Source organism: Gallinula chloropus, assembly GCF_964237585.1.
Source record: "Gallinula chloropus genome assembly, chromosome: 3".
In the NCBI taxonomy this organism is placed as follows: domain Eukaryota; kingdom Metazoa; phylum Chordata; class Aves; order Gruiformes; family Rallidae; genus Gallinula; species Gallinula chloropus.
In genome coordinates, this window is record NC_140087.1 from 80,488,492 (window position 1) to 80,507,351 (window position 18,860).

Genomic DNA, 18,860 nt, shown 5'->3' on the forward strand with positions numbered 1-18,860 from the left:
GCAGTAGCTTTTATGGGATATCAGCTTCTTTCAGACATGAGAGGGATGATGTGGCACTTGGGAATGACATCATTGGACTGCAGAAATACCCTGTCAAATTGCTGTTAAGAGTTAGAGCTAACTGCCTACTGTCTGCTGCCTGAAAAATACTTCAAAATGGAATTTTAAATTGCCCAAACTCAACTCCTTACTATACTGATCATTACGGTGACTTGGCAGAAGATCCAGTTCAGTGGGCTCCGTGACATCAGGTGCCGAGCATCTGACGAGTAGTTGCTTGTCGGGATCTGGCAGCAGGGGGGTTTCTACACAATATATCACACATGAGAACACAAGTGGTAAATAACATGACTTGAGTATGGTTTTGTTGCCATTTGAGATGATGTTAAAAATATCTGTTGTGTTTCAAGGCTCTGATCGAGTAATTCTGATGCAGGCAAGCTGCCTGTTGAGATACAGAAGGGAATACAGGACTGGGTTTATAGACTCTTCCTTTTCCAATGAGTGTTTTTCTGAACAAAAGGAATTCTTATCATGGAAATCCAACAAAGGGAATTCAGTGCCCAGTGTTAAAAAAGAAATAATGCAAACCTTAAGACTTGGTGGTCCGTAGCTACGCTTTATGTATTAAAAACAAAAGACCCCAAACAAAAGACAAGAGGAAAAGCCTGCTTTTCAACCTCAGCAACGATACTCTGAATTTTGCTCTCATTTTAAGGATGCTGTGTTCTCCAACTTCAGTTTGCTTGTTGAGGCTTTAGACCACTGTTGCTGGCCTGCGATCCATCTCTGCTTCCAGCTTCACCATCTGCTGCATCTCCTTTGCCTGCAATCCAAAATAACTGCATGAAGCATCGCGTTAGACCTTTTGTTCAAAGTGAAACACATGTTTTATGTGGTAGTGTCTGAGTGAAATACAGGCAAAACACACTGAAAAGGTATGTAATAACATTATGTTTACACCACACATACACCCCCAGTGTCATTCTGTTTTCATAATATAATGTAATCCAAAAAATTATGTAATTCTTATGTCTGTAAAATCTTGGGAAATATTTTGATCCTATTCCAAGACTCACAGGTGGACTTTCTGAAGACATGTATAGTAAAATGCAGCAGCTGATTTTGTGTGGGGGAAGAAAACTAGGCAGATGCTGATCTGATTGTTTCTCCTGATAGGAAATGTCTTTGTAGGTGTTTGCTCTGCTGCTGCTGTGTGAGTACTGCCCTGTGTTACTTCCCGAAATGTTTAGAGTTCATCTCTGATGCGGACTCGTCTTTTCCATAATGACAATGAATGTCAAAAAATCCCTCAACTTCTTTGCAATAGGCAACATTTAAGAAGTAATTTTTTTAATCTTTTTTGAATAATCTCTAGCAGACCTGGAGATCCTTACGATTACAGATGTGTTTTTCACCTCAGGATTAGACTACTGCTCTCTGCTCCACGGGGATATCACACACCGAATCCACCTGAATCTGTATCCAAATGCACTGTGCAGAACAGAGCAAGGAATGTATGCCAGGTCTCACTATAAGCTCGGCATGCCTAGGACTCTGCAAGCAGAATGGAGGCACTGTGCAGAAATGGCAACTGGCCTGGGAATCCCCTGCTTAGAAAGCACTTTTTGAATTCCCTTCCTCCCTTTCTCACACCCCCAGACTTACTCCTCCTGTGGCTCAGGCATGGGAGTTGTGCTTTGGTTTGAAACCCTGCAGTTTAGAGGATCTGGGAGTCACCATCTCTTCATTTTCTCTGAAGGCTCTCAATTTGGGAAGTTAGTTAAATCCATAACCCAAAGGACTCCGAATAAGTTAACCCAAAGAACAACAAAGCCCATCTGTACTAACAAGCCAGCTCTCAGGTTTAGGAAAAGGCAAGTCAAGCTAGTATTTTCTTTGGCGTAACTGGTTAGTGTCCATCATGCAGGGAAGGATGGTCACTGAACTTGATTTACATGAACTGTGTTCCTCCCTCAGTTGTAAATGCTACTTAGACAGGGAATTTTGCTATACATGCTCCTACTTAAGGAGTCACCTCTCCTGGTTGTGCAAACACATATTTGCATATGTGAAAATGGGCAGATGCAGATCTAAATTAATGAGATGCACAGGTATTCATTTTGCAAGGTAAACGTGGGTTTGTGCAGATGGGATATACATGCCTTCTTGAAAAATCTAGTCTGTACTTTCATAATCATCATCATCATCTTGAGGAAAAAAGTAATTATGATAATAGCAAAGCAACTGTCATAAATATGATTAAAAATTAATCAACGCTCTCCATTTAAATAAGTTAAAAGCTTGAAAGTAATGAAGAAATAATTTTAACATGAAAATATGGAAACATAATAAATAAATCAATATGTACAACCTCTTCTGAAATGTTGGCTGGATTTTGCCTGTGTGTGAAATGAAATTCCAGATAAAACAAAACCCTGACTTTGTATCTTAGTGACTCACATCTCACGGTTTAAACTTGTGACTTAACTACTGGCACATTGTGTCCTATAAATATTCTGTATGCCAATATATGGCGTACAGCAGTGATTTAGAGGTAACTTGGTTCCAAAGAGTACGTTAGCATAGGACTGGGATGCTCCATTTAGGTAGTTTGCCTGGTTCAGATGGTGCATTCTGACACAAACACAGCATGGCACTTGAAGACGAGCCTCATGGAAGGCAGCGTTGAAGATTCACAAAGTGAGTGGCAGCTAATGGACTCTGCTTCAAGATGCTTCTCTCTAGTGAGATCTAAGACAGGTTAAGAACTATATACAGTAAAAGAATATTTTTTTTTCCCTAGCCTAATGAATGCTTTTTGCCCTCATTACATGCCTGTAAATAAATGCTGGTAAAGTAGGTGCTGTCAGACTGAGTGGTGCAAGATAAAAGTATGTTACCAATTCAAGACAATAATTCAGATCAGGCAACACAGTACAACTGGATTCACAGGCTCACAGAATCGTAGGAGTTGAAAGGGACCTCCAGAGATCAAGTTCAACCACTCAACACAGCAGATTCCCTAGGACAGGTCACACAGGGAGGTGCCCAGATGGGTCTTGAAGATCTCCAGAGAAGGAGACTCCACACCCCCCTGGGCAGCCTGTCCCAGTGCTCTGTCACCCTCACTGGGAAAAAGTTCTTTCGTATATTGGTGTGGAACTTCCTGTGCTCCAATTGAGGCCATTGCCCCTTGTTCTGTCCCCACAGACCACTGAGAAGTGGTTGGCCATTTCCCTTTGTCTGTTCGAGCCTCACACAGCTGTCTCCCTTGGTCAATCAAGGGTTAACAGAGATCTCTTGCGAGTAACGATTACTTGGGAAGCCACAGCAGCACAGCCACATGGTAAATGTAATTGCCATACCTTGTAATGTGTTGGATTTTGAAGTGAATTTTAAAATGCTAGAAGCCTCTCTCTAGACACTGCAAAGCTATTCCTAGCTACCTGTTCTATAGTTTGCTATTCTTAGTGTGAAAATACTTATTTTATTACCATACTGATATATGTGGACATTCTTTGTCTGTCTATCAGTGTTAGCAGTTAATCATATGTATGTTAACACTAAAATAGTTTACAGAGATCAACAGACACTACTCACAGCCACAGTTTAGAACCCTAAGAGTATCTTTCAGTAACAACAGTAAATGTACAATACAAGTTAATCTCAAAATATTTCCTCTGCTTATCACTGCTTATCTGCATCTGAATTTGGGATGCTGAAGTACAAAATACTGTTAATATTGTGGCAGGCTCAAATATCTGTGGGCAAACAAGATTAACATTGTGTTCACTGTGTCAATGGTACTTCCCAATGGTTGCATTTACAAGGAGGGCTCCAATGATAATGAGTTAATTTAGAAGGAAAGCACACTGAAATAATAGTTTGCTTATTATACGTCCGTCCTACCTTGTGTTTGAGACACTGCATGACAGGATTTCAAAAGCTGTTTGTACAAAAATAATAATGTCAAAATTGAGGATTACAACAAGAAGCAAAATAAATGAATGAAAACTGAAGTGAAATTGAAAAATTAATGCAAGAAAAACATATATAACAAACCAAAACAAATTTAAATTCATAACACTTTGTATTGAAGGTTGTTTCCACACCCATAACGCTACTTTTTGGCATTGTATATTTGTATGAAAAAATTCTGCTCTTGTTTGACCTGGAAAAAACCCACAACCCATGCTTTGAAATTCTCATTAAACAAATACCACCTTTATCTTGATCCAACTAGCTTCCATACATCAATGTGTATAACAAGGAAACCTGACCCAGCTGGGGACTTGCACTGGTGTACTTTTGGGGCTAAAATGAAGTGGTCAAAACAGCAGGTATGAAAATACATGCTCTGATGGATCACATTAGTGTGAGTTAAAAAGCTGTTAAGAAGTACCCCTGTGGTGGAGGCCACCACAGCCCACACAAAAGTGATAACCAGCACACAAATGATCTTTCTCCATTTAATCATTGACAATTTAAGCTGACTTCACCTCAGCACTGAAGTGGAGTATAAGGAAGCTCATGTAGGCTGTAACCATCTCTCAGCAGCAGCAGCTGTCACCCCAGGTGAGGGATGTATCTGATTGCTGAAAAAGGTGACTCCTTTAAAAACTCACGAATTTCCCAGCTACCTCCCTACCTTGTACATAAGGTGTTTATCCCATTGTGGGTAAAAGCACAACAGCACTCATTCACTCTTGTTCTTTTTTTTTTTTTTTTAATGGATCTAAAGGTCTCTAAAGCCAAGGGAAAGAAACCCCTGACAACTGCTATCTCTGGGTCAAGCCCACCATGTTTTTGTCAACTAGCACTATTTACAGGAACTTCTGTCATGGTCTCTACAGTGATGCTACAGATCTGGTGTAGCCCGATTGCCTCCCTGTGTGCCTGCCTCCCCCACCTTTTGATTATGTGCAGATGTTGCTCAGGGTCAGACCGACTAACAGATCCATTCATGCTGGATGTTGGAGAAGGCACCTACAGAAATCCTGCAAGGGGAATTTTGGTTGTTGTCCAGAAGGGAGGTAGAACACTCCAAAGACAGAGCCATGGTAGCTGGGGCTCAGTGGTAGCAGCTGCTGGTGATCCTAGGTGCTGTGACCCCGATGGACATTAACTAGGTTTGAGCTTTTGGGGCTGTAGGACTCTCTCCGGACAGTGGAAATACTTGATTTGCATGTACTTTTCCCTTCTGCTGTGCAGGGTGGCTTTAACCCATACTGTAATGCCTGCCAGAGAGTTCAAATGATGAACATTTGATAACAAAGTACATAACCCTAAATGTTTAATACCCTAAACGGGTATTAAATGCACCCCTTCTTTCTCACCTCCCTGAACTGCTGGGTATATTCCCCTTGCAGTTTACGTTCCGGTAAGTGCAGCACTACAACTCTGTGTGATTATTACAGCTCTGCTGACTCAACCTTTCAGCAAGGGAGCTGCTCAGAATATGGAGTTACTTCTACCAGAAATAAGATTAGAATTTGCTTTTCCTTGCCAAGTAGTTTTTCAATTAAAAAACAACCCCAAAAAGCTTATAAACTAGCATAAAATAATAAGGTGTTTTAATTAGGAAAGGGTGTACTAGTACAGATAAAGCTCCCTGTGCTACTATACATCTCTAGAATTCAGTCCATACTGTCTCTTAGAGTTCAGAGATGCTCTGTGCACATTTCACCTCTATCAGCACTGGAAGTGTGAACTCCAAAATGAAGGAAACAGATTTGCTTGAGGTACTTACTTGGAGTAATTAAAATGGATATGCTGGGACTTCTATGATTGTCATATCTAGCTAACGAGTATCAATGTGCCTGAACAGCTGAAAGGACGGACTCTGGCTAAGGAGTCAAGCTTTTACATGCTTACCTCAAACAAATCTGGTGCTCTGTTGTTTTTAAGTCACTACATCTCTTTGTTCTAACTCCCCAAGCAGGTGAATGATCACCTCAATGACTTACATTTAGAAGTAATGACTTAGCGTGATTCTGGTTACTGTTTTCACTAGCTTGCTTTTCTTTTAAGCCTTTAAAATAAGATACCTGCTCATTCTGCTTCTCCAAGACTTCTAAATGCTCAAGCTGAACTTTTTTCAACTGATCCATTTCTTTTGACTGCTTCATTGCCAGCTGTAAGCAAGAGAAAATAATGGGGGGAAATGGAACACATTTTTAAGAAGCAAAATAAAACTGACTTGAAACATATACGTATATACACTGTCTTGTCCTGTCACAGGAGGCCTATTATATCACCCAATCTTAAGAAGAGCTATTAATAAAATATATTTCTATTATACATACAGCTTAAATTACATAAAACTAGCAAATACACAACAACAAATAGGAATGTTATTAATTTAAAATAGCTTCCTCTTAGGTAGATGTTTGACCTTTCACACTGCAAGTGTGTGGAACAAAGCAAGGGCAAACATCTGTTTACTAGAGCTGGGTTCTCAACACAGAGAAATGAAAATGAATATCCAGAAATAGTGCCCAGGGACTTTGTCAAAGTTATAATTACCCTTTTTCTCTCTTCCAGGAACTTTTTTGTGTTGCTGCTGTTCAGTTCTCTGACTCGCCTAAAAAAATGCAAATGTGTATGTGAAGAGTCACAGGAAAAAAAAGGAACCCCAAAGCAACAACAGAGAGAATCACAAACTCATTAGGTATATTGTGGTTTCTGGTTATCTGGACCGTGGGGGACTAATGGTAAATTGCATGCTCCTTTGGCTTTACACCTTTACACTTAGAGGTTTCCAAGTATGATTGAACACCTGAAAAAACTCTGAAAAAAACCCAAAACATGACTGCTATGAATGAAGTTTGCACTTTCCCTTACTCAAGTGTGGTGGACATAAGTTTGAAGAATGTTTGTGTATCCTTTGCTGCTGTCTGCTCTCAATTTATTTTGGTATATTAAAAGGACTACACCTCTTAACAGTGGTAATGGAAGTATCATCTGATAATCATAAGTTAAAGCTTACCAATGCTTGTAAGGTTCTTAAAGCTGCTATTTAAGCAAAAAGTATGCAATTAATATTTATATAAAATACCTAACTGTGAAGTGCCTCTTCCTAAGATGAAATATACCAAAAATAGTTCAAAGAACTGAATCAGACTGATTAGAAAGCCCCAAAACCAGAACTGCTTTCAAATCTGGGAGCAGCTTTATCTCAGAGTCATTAGTGGAAGTCTTACATTAACTAAACAGCCAGTTACCAAGGGCTCCAACAACTTGGCTTCCTGATGCCTGTAACACTCAAAGGGTTTAGTTCAATGGGAACAAGTTCAAGAATTGTGACCAAAATAGCCCAGTGCCAAGGAGAGAATATAAAAGAGGAAAGAATGAGCCAGATGGCAAGCCCAACGTGAAGGGGAAACCCTGAAGGCTTATGAGATGTCATCATGTAGACTCTGCTTGTAGCTATGTATTTGGAAACCTTCAGAATAAATAGAAAAAACTTAAAATAGCTATAATGCAGATCAGTCCTCCAAAAACCTCAGTAGCTGGTACTGGGATGTGTCTCTCAAGTCAATTAAGACTGTCATCCCCAAACGTGCTGTGAATAACCCACTTTTCCAAGTGCAGCAGTGCCCTTGGTTTGCTGGGCCTGGATGCTGGCCAGGTCTCCAATGCCAGCACACTGCAGGTCAGTTCAGAGCAGAGGAGCAACACATGTGCCGTTGTGCAGTGTATCTCCTGCTGCTTCACTGCTATCTTCCATCGCCCTCTCTGCTGATCAGCACCACTTTTAGCATTCCTTCCTTCTCTTCCACCTCTCCTTCGTGTTATCAGTAGATGATGGAGAGAGCCTGTCACTGGCATCACCTCCTGTGTGTTTAGTGATGCTGCCTCTGCAGTTATTCTAACTCCAGCTAGAACCAGATCTCAGACTCCTTTTCTCACATAGCCCTTATTTCATTTAAAAAGCAACAGCAAAAAATACAACACACTTAATGTACAACCAATAAAACTCTTACAGATGTGTTTCAATTTAAGTGTGATTAGACCTACTCAGTCAGTCATAGCTGATGAGTATAAATTTAAGAAATTTCTTATTTCCCTCCTCAGGGCATCACATTTATTAAAAGGATAGATAAGAGAAAAAAGCAACTTTTTTCTTGAAATAGTAATCTAAAATACATTTAGCATGATCATTAGACATTGTTTCCATAAAGAAAAGCAGGGGTTTAATAGAATTAATCCATGAGTTCACCTGTTAGCCTTGGACAGTATCCTTTCCTTCTCCAGAAGGGAGATCTGATACTTACCTCTCTCTTTCAGCTTTATTTTTGATAGATTTGTCTTGGCTTATGGCTTTGCTGTTCTCCATGGATATTTTAGCCTGGTTGGCACGCATTTCCTTGCTTTCCCTAGGCAAAACCAAACAAAGTCGTTAATGACTAAAATGCAATTGTCGTTGAGGTTGATTTCTGATATGACTCTGCACTCTGGTTAATTTTGTCCTTGAAGCATTAAGGAAGAGGAAAGAACAAACCCTATAAAAAATGCCTTCCTTTGGGTAGACTTTAACACAATTTAAAGCAAGGATTCAGAAATCCCCATTCGTTCCAGAGAATATAATCTGGAAAAATCAGTTTTTAAACATTTTTACACTTGGAATGTTATAAAAGGGTATAAAATATTCTCTTTTCTCTCTGCTGTATAAGAGCTGCCCCAGTATGTGCTACTATCAGCCATTTAGAGAACGCAATTTGTCTCTTAAAACTGCCTAATAAATTTACAAATCCTGTGATCAGAATGTGACTGCAAGACGAATAGGAATGCTACTTCCTTTTAAGACCGTGGTTGGATAGGTGGTTTTGTTTCTCCTTTTGGGCCTGTGAACCTCATAGCCTTCCATGTGGAATGAGATAGTTCCAGCCAGCATAGCAGAAAACCAGAAACCAAACAGATAAATATCCCATTGTTTTAAAAAGAAGGAGAGATTGTGATTCTTCGTTGGGAGTAACAGCACAGATGCTGACCTTCAGAAATGGCTTATGAGCCATGAGCGAGTGGATGGCTTTTTGTCACACGTGAGCCAGCCAAGCTCCAAAAAGGCTGTCCCTGAAGGCTAGCTCTTGCTTTCTGCCTGCTTAGCATTCCAGCTCTGGCAGCTCCTGGTCTTAAGTGCTTATTGAAACAGGAATTATATATGGAAATTAGGCAGCGAATAACAGATTGTAAAGTCCCCAGTAATGCATAAGTTACCCATCACAAGCCAGGGCAGTGCCTTAGTGTCTTTTTCCGGACTTGATCTTAAGTAGCCCAAGTATTGTACCCTAAATTCTAAGTATCTTCTATGCACAGAATTCGTAAGGGGAAACATTTCCCGCATACAGATTTAAAAGCAGTAGTACTACAGCAGAAATTAGACTGAGTTCTAAAAAGCACTGTGTCAAGAACACATTCCATTCCAACAGCCCTATCTCCAAATAAAAGCTTTTATTTCCTATACTAAATTGGAAGCAATTTTCAAGTCTTAAGGACAGTCCTGAAAGTTTTCTTTTTTATTGCTGTGCTCACGAATAGGAAAAAAGTTAAGTGTAGGTGTTCAAATTGATTTAGTCTATTTGCATCAGATATCATTTTAAAGTGAAAGAAGTTAAGAGGATTAGAGGACTACTGTGAAATCACTGATGATTTCAAAATGCGGCTTTGGCCACGGATATGGCTGAAAGAGCCAACATACCTCTATGCAACTGTTCCTCCATCCCACAAACTATAATCTAGCTCCAAGTTACACTGCTGAGGGGTCTTTCTGGGTGCATTGGCATTGTGAGAAATAAAAGCTATTATCAACAGACAAAATGAAAAATCAAATCCTCCTAAGAACACAGAGAAGCACTTGGAGGGACCACTCCTTTCCTCTGAAAGTGCTTCTCAAAGACAGGGCCAAAGTTCTAGTATCAGGTCACAGCTCAATCACCTGTCACAGGGCTTCCCATCGATCAAGTTCAGGCCACAAGTGGTGGCCATGCCTGTAGCCAGATGGAACTGGAGTAAGAAAAGTCAGGATGGTGAAGAAAAAAACGGATTCTGAAAAGTATACTGCATGAGCTCTGAGACTGAACTGCTGATGGCTTCCTGCATCATACTGATCGCAACTCGGAAGCGTATCCAAACATGCCTTCTAAAGGGACACTTGACTTTCAGCACACACAGATGCAAGCATCCTTGGAATTTATACATATATTTAGATGACATTAAAGTGTGTTAGCATTTTATTTTATGTCACCTGTATTGTTTGGATGACTAGAAATCTCTCCTATTATAAACCCCAAGAAAACCACAGATAAAGTAAAATGAAAGAGAAATAAAAATTATCTGGAGCACATAATGCTTGTGAATAACAGCTTCATGTCCCCAATTTCTGAAATGCTGCAAGCAACATCCAAGCCAGTCAAGCTAACCCGGGCTGGGGAGGCAGGGGGCACAGCATCCCTGGAGTTCAATAAGCTTCAGATTTTTAGTAGTATCTGCTGTCTTCTGCTTTGTTGTTAAATGAGCTCAAAGCACAAACTGTAATTGCTTTTTGTACTGCACACGGAGGGAAAGTATCTACCCTACAGCAGATAACTACATCATTTTAGATTACTGATCTTTCCTACTACGCCTGTGTCCTCTGTTGTGATAGCGAACTCATTACCTCAGCTCACAGAGAGGGAAGTGGCGAGAACAGCATGCTGAGAGCATGGTCCACCTCCCACGCTGCTCCCAGATAAATCCTTGTTTTTCCTGTGGTTGCCTGAGTCGACTCTTGGATATTACATATGTCTATACAGATAAATGTATACGTATTCCTACACATAATATATTCTATTAAAAATTTTAGAAATTATTATGTGTAAAGTCTCTTTGGGGTTTTATTATTCACTTTTCAACATTTCACATTCCAAATTCTTCTGAAGCATTCATAGATTCAGACACAGTTTTAAATTGGCTTTAAAGAGAAAAAGTCCCCAGTGCATATTTGGGGGTTACACACAAATTCCCAAATAAGCAGAACCAGACTCATTGCAATGAATAAAGCAGAAAGAATTTTGATGGTTTTTACAGCCGGAAAAAGAAAAAAGTTCTCAATATTTATCAGGATGTTGATTTTGAGATCTGGTTCTTAATAGCTTTGAAAAGAGAGCAATGCATGTACCAAACACAAATTATTTCTAATAAGTGAGCAAGACCTATTAATAAGAATATGAGAACAGTTTACAAGAAACAATATAGGGCTGTTGAAACAACATACAGATAGAGAAATTCTAAAGTGAAAGACAAAAAATATGAGAAACATGCTTGAAAAAACCCTAAACCAAACCTTGTCCTAACATAGATATAATAGCTGCCTACAGTGACAGCCTTTAGCAAAGGCACAAGAATAAGAGGGTGCATACAAACAAAAAAAGAAAAATTACTTTCAAAAAGTTGAGGGGCTCTACATTAGTAAATTATCTTCTAAGCATTGCAGTGAATTTCAAATAGGACAGAAAACAGGACTGAAAAGCAAAGGGATGAGATTTCTCCAGACCGATGCAGTCAGGTATGATTTAGAGATACAGTTCCAAGGACTGCACCTTCCTTTAGCCAGTATCTTTTGAATGGTGCATTTGCATTACAATTTAACAATTTCGGACTTCATTTTTGACTGGGTATTTATTGCAGGACAGCTTGAATACATGGGTTAACAGAGAGATTAACATAAAGATGAGCTCACTAAAAGCTTTTCGCTGGGACAATTCTCTGTTGGATGGAAAGCTTGCAGGTCCCAGCATGTGTTCTCTCTGATGCAACGATAAGCTGTTTTTCCACTCAGGAATTTAAAAAATCATTTCAATTCCTTCAAGTGTGAGTTGTTTATTCCTTCCCCTCCACACCCTCTCCCCCCCCCCCCCCCCCTTTTTTATGTGAACGGGCTTGAAAACAATTATGTATGAGTATATATATGGATATATATGTACGTACACACATTTTGCATTCATATTCTTTCAAGCTGCTTTACATAACAGATCATAACATTAAAAAAATTAGTCCTCTACTTAATTTGTAACCCTGTGGATATGATGTGTATTTAGCTTTGTTTAATTTCAAACAGGCAGGATGGTTAATGACAAAGGCAACAAGACAGTAGCATACGCAGTATCTTCTGCATTCCTGGGATACTGAATGCAGATAATGCTCCAGTCTAATGTAGCTTATCCTGCTACTCATTGTTTTTATGATCTTGCTTTTCATAGATCTGTATGATCTATAATGGCCACATAAACACAGGCGTCTTCAACTGCTTGTGACTCCAAAGGGTATTTCCATTTCTGATACTTCTCAGCCCCTGAAATGAAGTTCCTGGGTGAAGCCTGAGCATCTGCAGTTGATGCAAACTACCACTGCTTCATCACATCCATCTCCTTTAATGAAGTTCAGATAATCTAAACCAGCTAAGAACTGGTTTAATGGTTGGACTTGGTGATCTTAAAGGTCTTTTCCAACCTTGTGATTCTGTAAATAATCCCATTCCTGCATCTATCTAAACCTTGCATGATCCCTTCTTTTACTTCTACCATGCATACACAGCCCAGTATCTCTGACAGCAGCACAAGAGCTGTCAACACAAAGAAGTCAAATGTAATCCAAAGCAGACCTAAACCAACCCTTGTTATCAAGCAGCACTGCTCTGCTCACCTGTCATGTGAGAATTTTAGCTGCTGGGTTTGCTGTTCGTGAGCATTGATCAGCAGTTTCTTCAGTAGTTCACACTGTTGGTTCAAGTGTAAATCACGGATTTCTTGCTCTTCGGCACTGTGCGTATTGATCATCTCAGACCATTCCTTAGTGTGCTGTGCCACGATCTCTTTGACCTGTAGAGAAGTAACAGCAGGTTTGACTGAGATTCTCAGCTAGGCTAGGGGATCAACCACTACTGCTGCTGAAGATGATGTACAGACAATCATAAAAAGAATTATAAAGGACAAGCTAAATTCCCAAAAACAACGTTACTGAAATGAAGCTGATTCACAGAGTAACAAAGCCACTGAGGACACTACAGCATGTTACAAACCCAGACATAAACCAAGCCCTACTATTAGGAGTCTATTATCTAAAGTGCCCTGAATAAATTGGCTGCATTTATGCTCTTGACTGTACTACTGTTATTTTAAAACCTTCTCTAACACTGAGTTGATAATAAAACAGTTTCACAGTTTTGGTTTCCAAGAAAAAAAACTATTAGAAAGTGTTCAAATTAATAATGGAAAAAAACCTAGTGAGCAGGATTTCTCTGAGGGCTTAAACACAGCCCTTGATTTTGCGGAGATGGTTTCTCACACACACAGTCAGTTTACAGAGAAATCCTGTATTTAATACAACCTGAATCTGACAACTGGCTACGTATCTGTTTTCATTCATTAAGTCAGCAGGGATTCTGACAAGTATTCTTCTCTTGCTTATCTCCCAAGACTCATGAGAATAATGAGATTAAAGTTTTGGAAAGTTTCCAAGAGACAATATGAAGAAATCTAAATCACCAGAGTTGTTATTGTAAGAATATATCACACTTAATGATTTAGAAAAGAAGCTAGTAGAAAGATACATTTTATTATCCTTTAATAATTATCTTTGGGTATTCTGACATGCTATCCTACTTTTCCATAAATGGTATACAAAATATCCCTCACAATAAACCTGTTTTCAGGGAGTAATTTCAACTGCTACTATGGTAACTAATAGCATCTGGGTCATCTTCTACAAAAGGTAAACCTCACTCTTCAAATCAAAAATTGCCACCATATTGCTCAGAGGGACCGATGCCAGTATTTTAGGTGTGGGCCCACATGTGGGCTCTGCCTAATGCAGAAGCAGCTGACAGAGAGCTAACCTGGAATTTTCTGTGGCTGTCAGAATAAAACAAAAGCATTTTTGAAGCATATTTGAAGTGTAACGTGGGTCTAATTCATCAGGGTATTTAACAGTGAGTGTACCCCCAGCAAAATGAGCTGTGCTTATTTTTGTGCATGGGGTAAGTGTACTACTAAGCCAGAGCCTATCAAATATGAAGCGATAAATACACCGAAGGCTGTGGAGCAGTTAGTGGGAGTAGTATCTTATAATAAGATATGTAAGGCAGTACTGCCTTCAGAGCCAGAAAAACATGAGGATTTTGTTTTAAAATGGATCAAAATAAATGCTTGGATGTTGGTAAGGGAGAGATACTCACTTTTCAGATGGAGTTTTTGAAAGGTTGAGGGGCAGTCACTCCAGCTCACCTCTGGCATCCACATAAGTTCCGCACCAATATGGGGAAGAACTTTTTCCCAGTGAGGGTGGCAGAGCCCTGGGACAGGCTGCCCAGGGGATGTGGAGTCTCCTTCTCTGGAGATATTCAAGACCCATCTGGATGCCTCCCTGTGTGATCTGTCCTAGGGAACCTGCTTTGGCAGGAAGGTTGGACTTGATCTCTGGAGGTCCCTTCCAACCCCTACAATTCTGTGATTCTCAGGTGCCTACATCAGGACCAAGTTTAGTCTGAGCTCCTTGTATTGTGGATGCAAAAAGGTGAGCAGTTTCAAAGCCATATTTATCACACTGAAACTCTGCCTGGAGATGCCTCTCTTGTATCTACAGGCCCTCAAGCAACTAGACCCTTCTGTTAGGTCGTGTGAGTCTTCTCAGTAGCGACCTCATGTGGCTTATCAACCCCCAGGGCCACAGAGAGTCAACATCAGGGGAGCTAAAAGTCAGTCATGGCTGAAGTTGTCAGGGAAAACCCATTCCCTATTTATTTCTAAGGCAGAGATTCCAGATGGACTTAGCTCCATCCAGAGCTTGGAGACAAAAGCTACAGTTAGATCCAAAGTCCTGAGTGAGTCTAATTGTGACCACAGCAGAAGAAGGGCCACATACTCACAAAACTTCTATGGTCACACTGTTAGAAGATTTAATATTTGAAAAAGAAAAGTGCTATTACATGATGCAGGAAGCAGGTAGAGCCAGCAGCAACTCACAGGTGTGTACTGCACATCTTGGCACAGGTGCCCACACACAGATCCTTACACAAATTTATGATTCAAACTCCCTTCTTGCAGAGGATGCTCTGAACTGGGCTCTGCCACCTTTCAAGCATCAATAAAATTGTAGTGGGAACTGGGATGGAGCTGGCCAAGTATTCGCCTCCACTGCTTGCTGCTGTCAAGAGTCTTCCACACAGGAAGTCAGTCTTAGGACTGGGTTATGGACTAATGTGAAGTATTAGAAAGCACAGGAGAGATTACTAGATGAGATCTGATTCACAATCAGTGTTTTAAATTGCCCTAAAAGGACAGGCAGGTATTCCAGTAAACAAAGAGTTTGCTTTTACTTAAAGCCTCCTTACGCTGCAGGGGCAAATGCAAAACAATATTTACATTAAAAAGCAAGAATTGTGACTTATTAATAAACCAGTGGAACAAGTAAGTGTATAAATAGTGGAAGACATGACGAACGCAAGAATTTTGTGACTGAACCACAAAGAACATTTACAAAGCCCAAAGAAACGCAGGGAAAAAACTCAAGGGCCCCATGTGAATTAATAACTTGATTATTGATTTTAAATGGTTAATGCTACACACTGCAGAGGAACACAAAGACAGGAATCCTATATCTCAGATACACTGATGCCAGAGAATCACAGACTATCTCAAGTTGAAAGGGACCCGTAAGGATCAGCAGTTCCGACTCCCAGAGAAGAAACCTGCATGGCAGTACTTTAAATATTTGATCTGAGAAGATAGGAAGTAAGAATCATAAAAAATCCTGCCTGTGTTCGTGGGAAGATGTGCTACTAATTTCAAAATCAGCATGCAGTCTAAACAGCAGGTACAGCTCCTTGGAAAATTCTTCTCTAAGGGTGGGAGAGAAAGGGAACATTTGTTTTCTAAAACATCCTGCCAGCTAGAAGTCTCATTTTGGGTAAAGGAAGATACAATCTCATGAGAAGGATGTAAAGGATTTGCAAAACACCAGTTACAAGACTTGAAATATTCAATTTGACTCAGATCCAGATGACCTTAGAACACAAGATCATTAAATCATCTGAAATCCAATTTTGCTTCAGATCTGGGATGCACATCAAAGTTCAGACATTGTAAATTCCACGCCCCACCCCCCCCCCCCCCGCCCCCCGCTTTTCCCCAAGTTATTAGCATCATGCTTAAAATGACTATTTCATTTGCACTGGGCTGTGCTCTTGTCCTACTTTCCACTCTTAAGGTAGTGTCGCTTATACAAAAGGATAAGAAAAACAACCATTAGCTAACTTCTTCCTTTCTTGTTCTACAGGCCATGTTTGCAAACTTTTTTTGCATCACATAAATGCAAGGTGTTTGTTTAGTCACTAAGTTCAAGCAGGAATCATCTTTGAAGCAATCTTTCCTTTTTTAGTCTTTCATCCTCTGCCAGCTTGATACTGGGACCTACTTTTCTAATCCAGGGGAGTAATTTTCATCTGCTAGGTTAATTGTGTGTGAAGTACACATTGGGACATTCAGAGCTAATTTAAGTATTTTATGCAAAACTTGGGTTGGATGTTTCCTTGTGACAAGACAACTGTCGTAGATGAAAAGGTCTCTTTGGTGCTAGACGTGTACATACACACTGTGTGACATAGAGCTTCATCTGAGGACATGAGCTGTAATTAAAGCTGAATTATGGTACAATCTGATGTCAAAATTGGTGGGCCAAATGCTGAACAACTGTTAATTAATCAAACTCCCACTATATCAGTGTAATGCATTCAGCATCTCAGAATTTAATCTAATTTAATTGCATCTACCTTCATCTAAGAGGAAAGTTAATTTCCCTGTGGTCTTCAGCACTGTTTTCCAACCTGCTGCTTGCAAACCTGTGAATGATCTCTAGGAATAACTCCAGGGCCCACATGCAGCAATTGAAACAAAAGAAGTATGTGAGAATACTAAAATCTGGACGATTTTGATGGAACCACAGTGAGCAAGATACTGACTCAGAGAAAACCACAGAGGTAGATGACTTGTGGAGAGGTTCTTCAGGACCTATCCAACACACAGAGGCTTGGCATTTTAAAGGAGCTTACATTTAAGTCTCCTTTTAAAATGTCATCCTAAAAGCTGACATGGGAGTGGACAAAAATCAATCTCTTTTCCAGGTATGGATTAAATTGAAGGGAGCCAGTTTGAAAGCAGGATTTTAAAAGGAACAGAGCTCAGAAACTGCATAAATTTGGGGAAAGGGAAAACATGAGTCACTTTTATTGGATTTGGAAGATTAACCAACGCTTGGATGTCCCTCGTGTACAAATCACACCTCTCAACTCCAGACTGTGAATGACACAGGTGAGAAGCAGAGATCACAGCAAAGAATTTTCCACACAGTGTAACTTCAAATGAGTTTTAGAGCTTATGTCTGGATGACAGGGAACTAGTGCTCCTCAGAGATTTTATTCCACTAAGAAATGAATGAATTATCTTTTTTAAAAGTCATCAAAAATTTTACTTTTATTTAAGGAGTTAGTTCTGGACTTATCATAGGATAGTACACTAAGTTTGATTCCTGGGTGTTATTCCTACATCTTTGGCTGAGCAGGCAGCAATGAGAAATGAATTTTGTTTAGAAAATAGGATCTTCTCTATATGAGGATGATACAACTCTAGTTTCAAAGATGTGGCAAATTTTGTGTGTATTTTCTATACTTGTCTGATTTCATTAGTTTCAGCTTTTACAGTAACTGTCCCATACCATGGTCAGCCTCTGGGACCTTTCTGTACGTGTACTAGAAGGCACGTGTATGTGCCTTCTAGTGTACTTGTGAGCCTCTAGTTTAGGTATCTCTCAGAAACTTAAAATCACATCAACAGGTGGTAGATAAGACTTTCAAAGGAAATATGAAGTCAGTGAGCATAACAGTGGAACAGAAATAAAAAGGAAGCAGCTCTAACAACTCAATGTGAGCCACAAATCACAGCTTGAGAACAGGTTTTCCAAATGAGCTGAGATTGAATCCCAGAGCACTCCTATTCTTCAGCACTTTGTAGAAAACAGTGCACTTAAGCACTGGAGGGGAAAAAAAAACAATTAGGAGTAAGAAGGTATTTGGGTGAAGAGCAATTTGGAATCCTCATTCCCTACGAGACAGGCTAGCAAGTGTTATTCATGGTGACAATAAGGGAAAATGAAAAAGAAACTTCTTTTTGTATGTATTTTGAGAAAGTATTTAGCATCCAAATTTCATGTAGAATATATTCACCTCTTTGTATAGCTAGAACTGACACAAATGACCAGTTTAGTTTCATGATGCATGAATACAGCACTTTCCTCAATAATTTTAAAAGGGCAGGAAATTGATGTTGCTTTTAATTATTTTTTTTTAAGAAACACTTTTAGACACTTGATTACTCCCATTCTTATCAACATATTATTATTACTGAAAATTGTTCATATGCTTCCAAGAGATGTTAACTACCACTTGGGTCTCAAAATCTCTCTTTTCAGATGTTGTATGTGTTAAAATTGGCTGTTTGCTTACCTTAGATTTGTGATCCGATGTTAGTGTCTGAATTTTAATTTCCGTTTCTTTCTTCAATTCAAGACAATTACTTCCTCTAAAAAAAAGGAAAATTGCATGTGTGCCACAAGTTAAACATCTTCCCATTCAGTCAGCTCTTGCTAATTAAAATGTTAATCAAAGTTGAAGTGCTACAGCGTATTGGAATGAAATTATTTCTTCTGGCAATTTATTCACAACTTAGAAAATATTGTTGGATTAGTGATCATTCAATTCAAATACCACATGATTAATACTAGATTGGCCCAGCAATTATTCCATTGCTGAAGATGTGTCAAGCATCTCC

At 39.5% G+C, this 18,860-nt stretch overlaps 1 protein-coding gene across 4 annotated transcripts in view; it reads right to left on the reverse strand.

Moving 5' to 3' along the window:
* Positions 1-454: 454 nt before the first annotated feature.
* Positions 455-18,860, reverse strand: part of PLCB4 (phospholipase C beta 4) — a gene marked incomplete at its 5' end in the record, with an annotated part of 88,050 nt that continues 69,644 nt past the window's right edge. For 2 of the 4 annotated variants that reach the window (XM_084261439.1, XM_084261438.1), the window contains 7 exons: positions 455-826; positions 3,913-3,949; positions 6,051-6,137; positions 6,529-6,586; positions 8,280-8,381; positions 12,685-12,860; positions 18,536-18,611. In XM_084261439.1, coding sequence (XP_084117565.1) covers positions 738-826; positions 3,913-3,949; positions 6,051-6,137; positions 6,529-6,586; positions 8,280-8,381; positions 12,685-12,860; positions 18,536-18,611 — 625 coding nt within the window. In that variant the 3' untranslated portion in view covers positions 455-737. The remainder of the gene's footprint in view (positions 827-3,912; positions 3,950-6,050; positions 6,138-6,528; positions 6,587-8,279; positions 8,382-12,684; positions 12,861-18,535; positions 18,612-18,860) is intronic. The other 2 variants (XM_084261441.1, XM_084261440.1) reach the window with 1 other exon arrangement.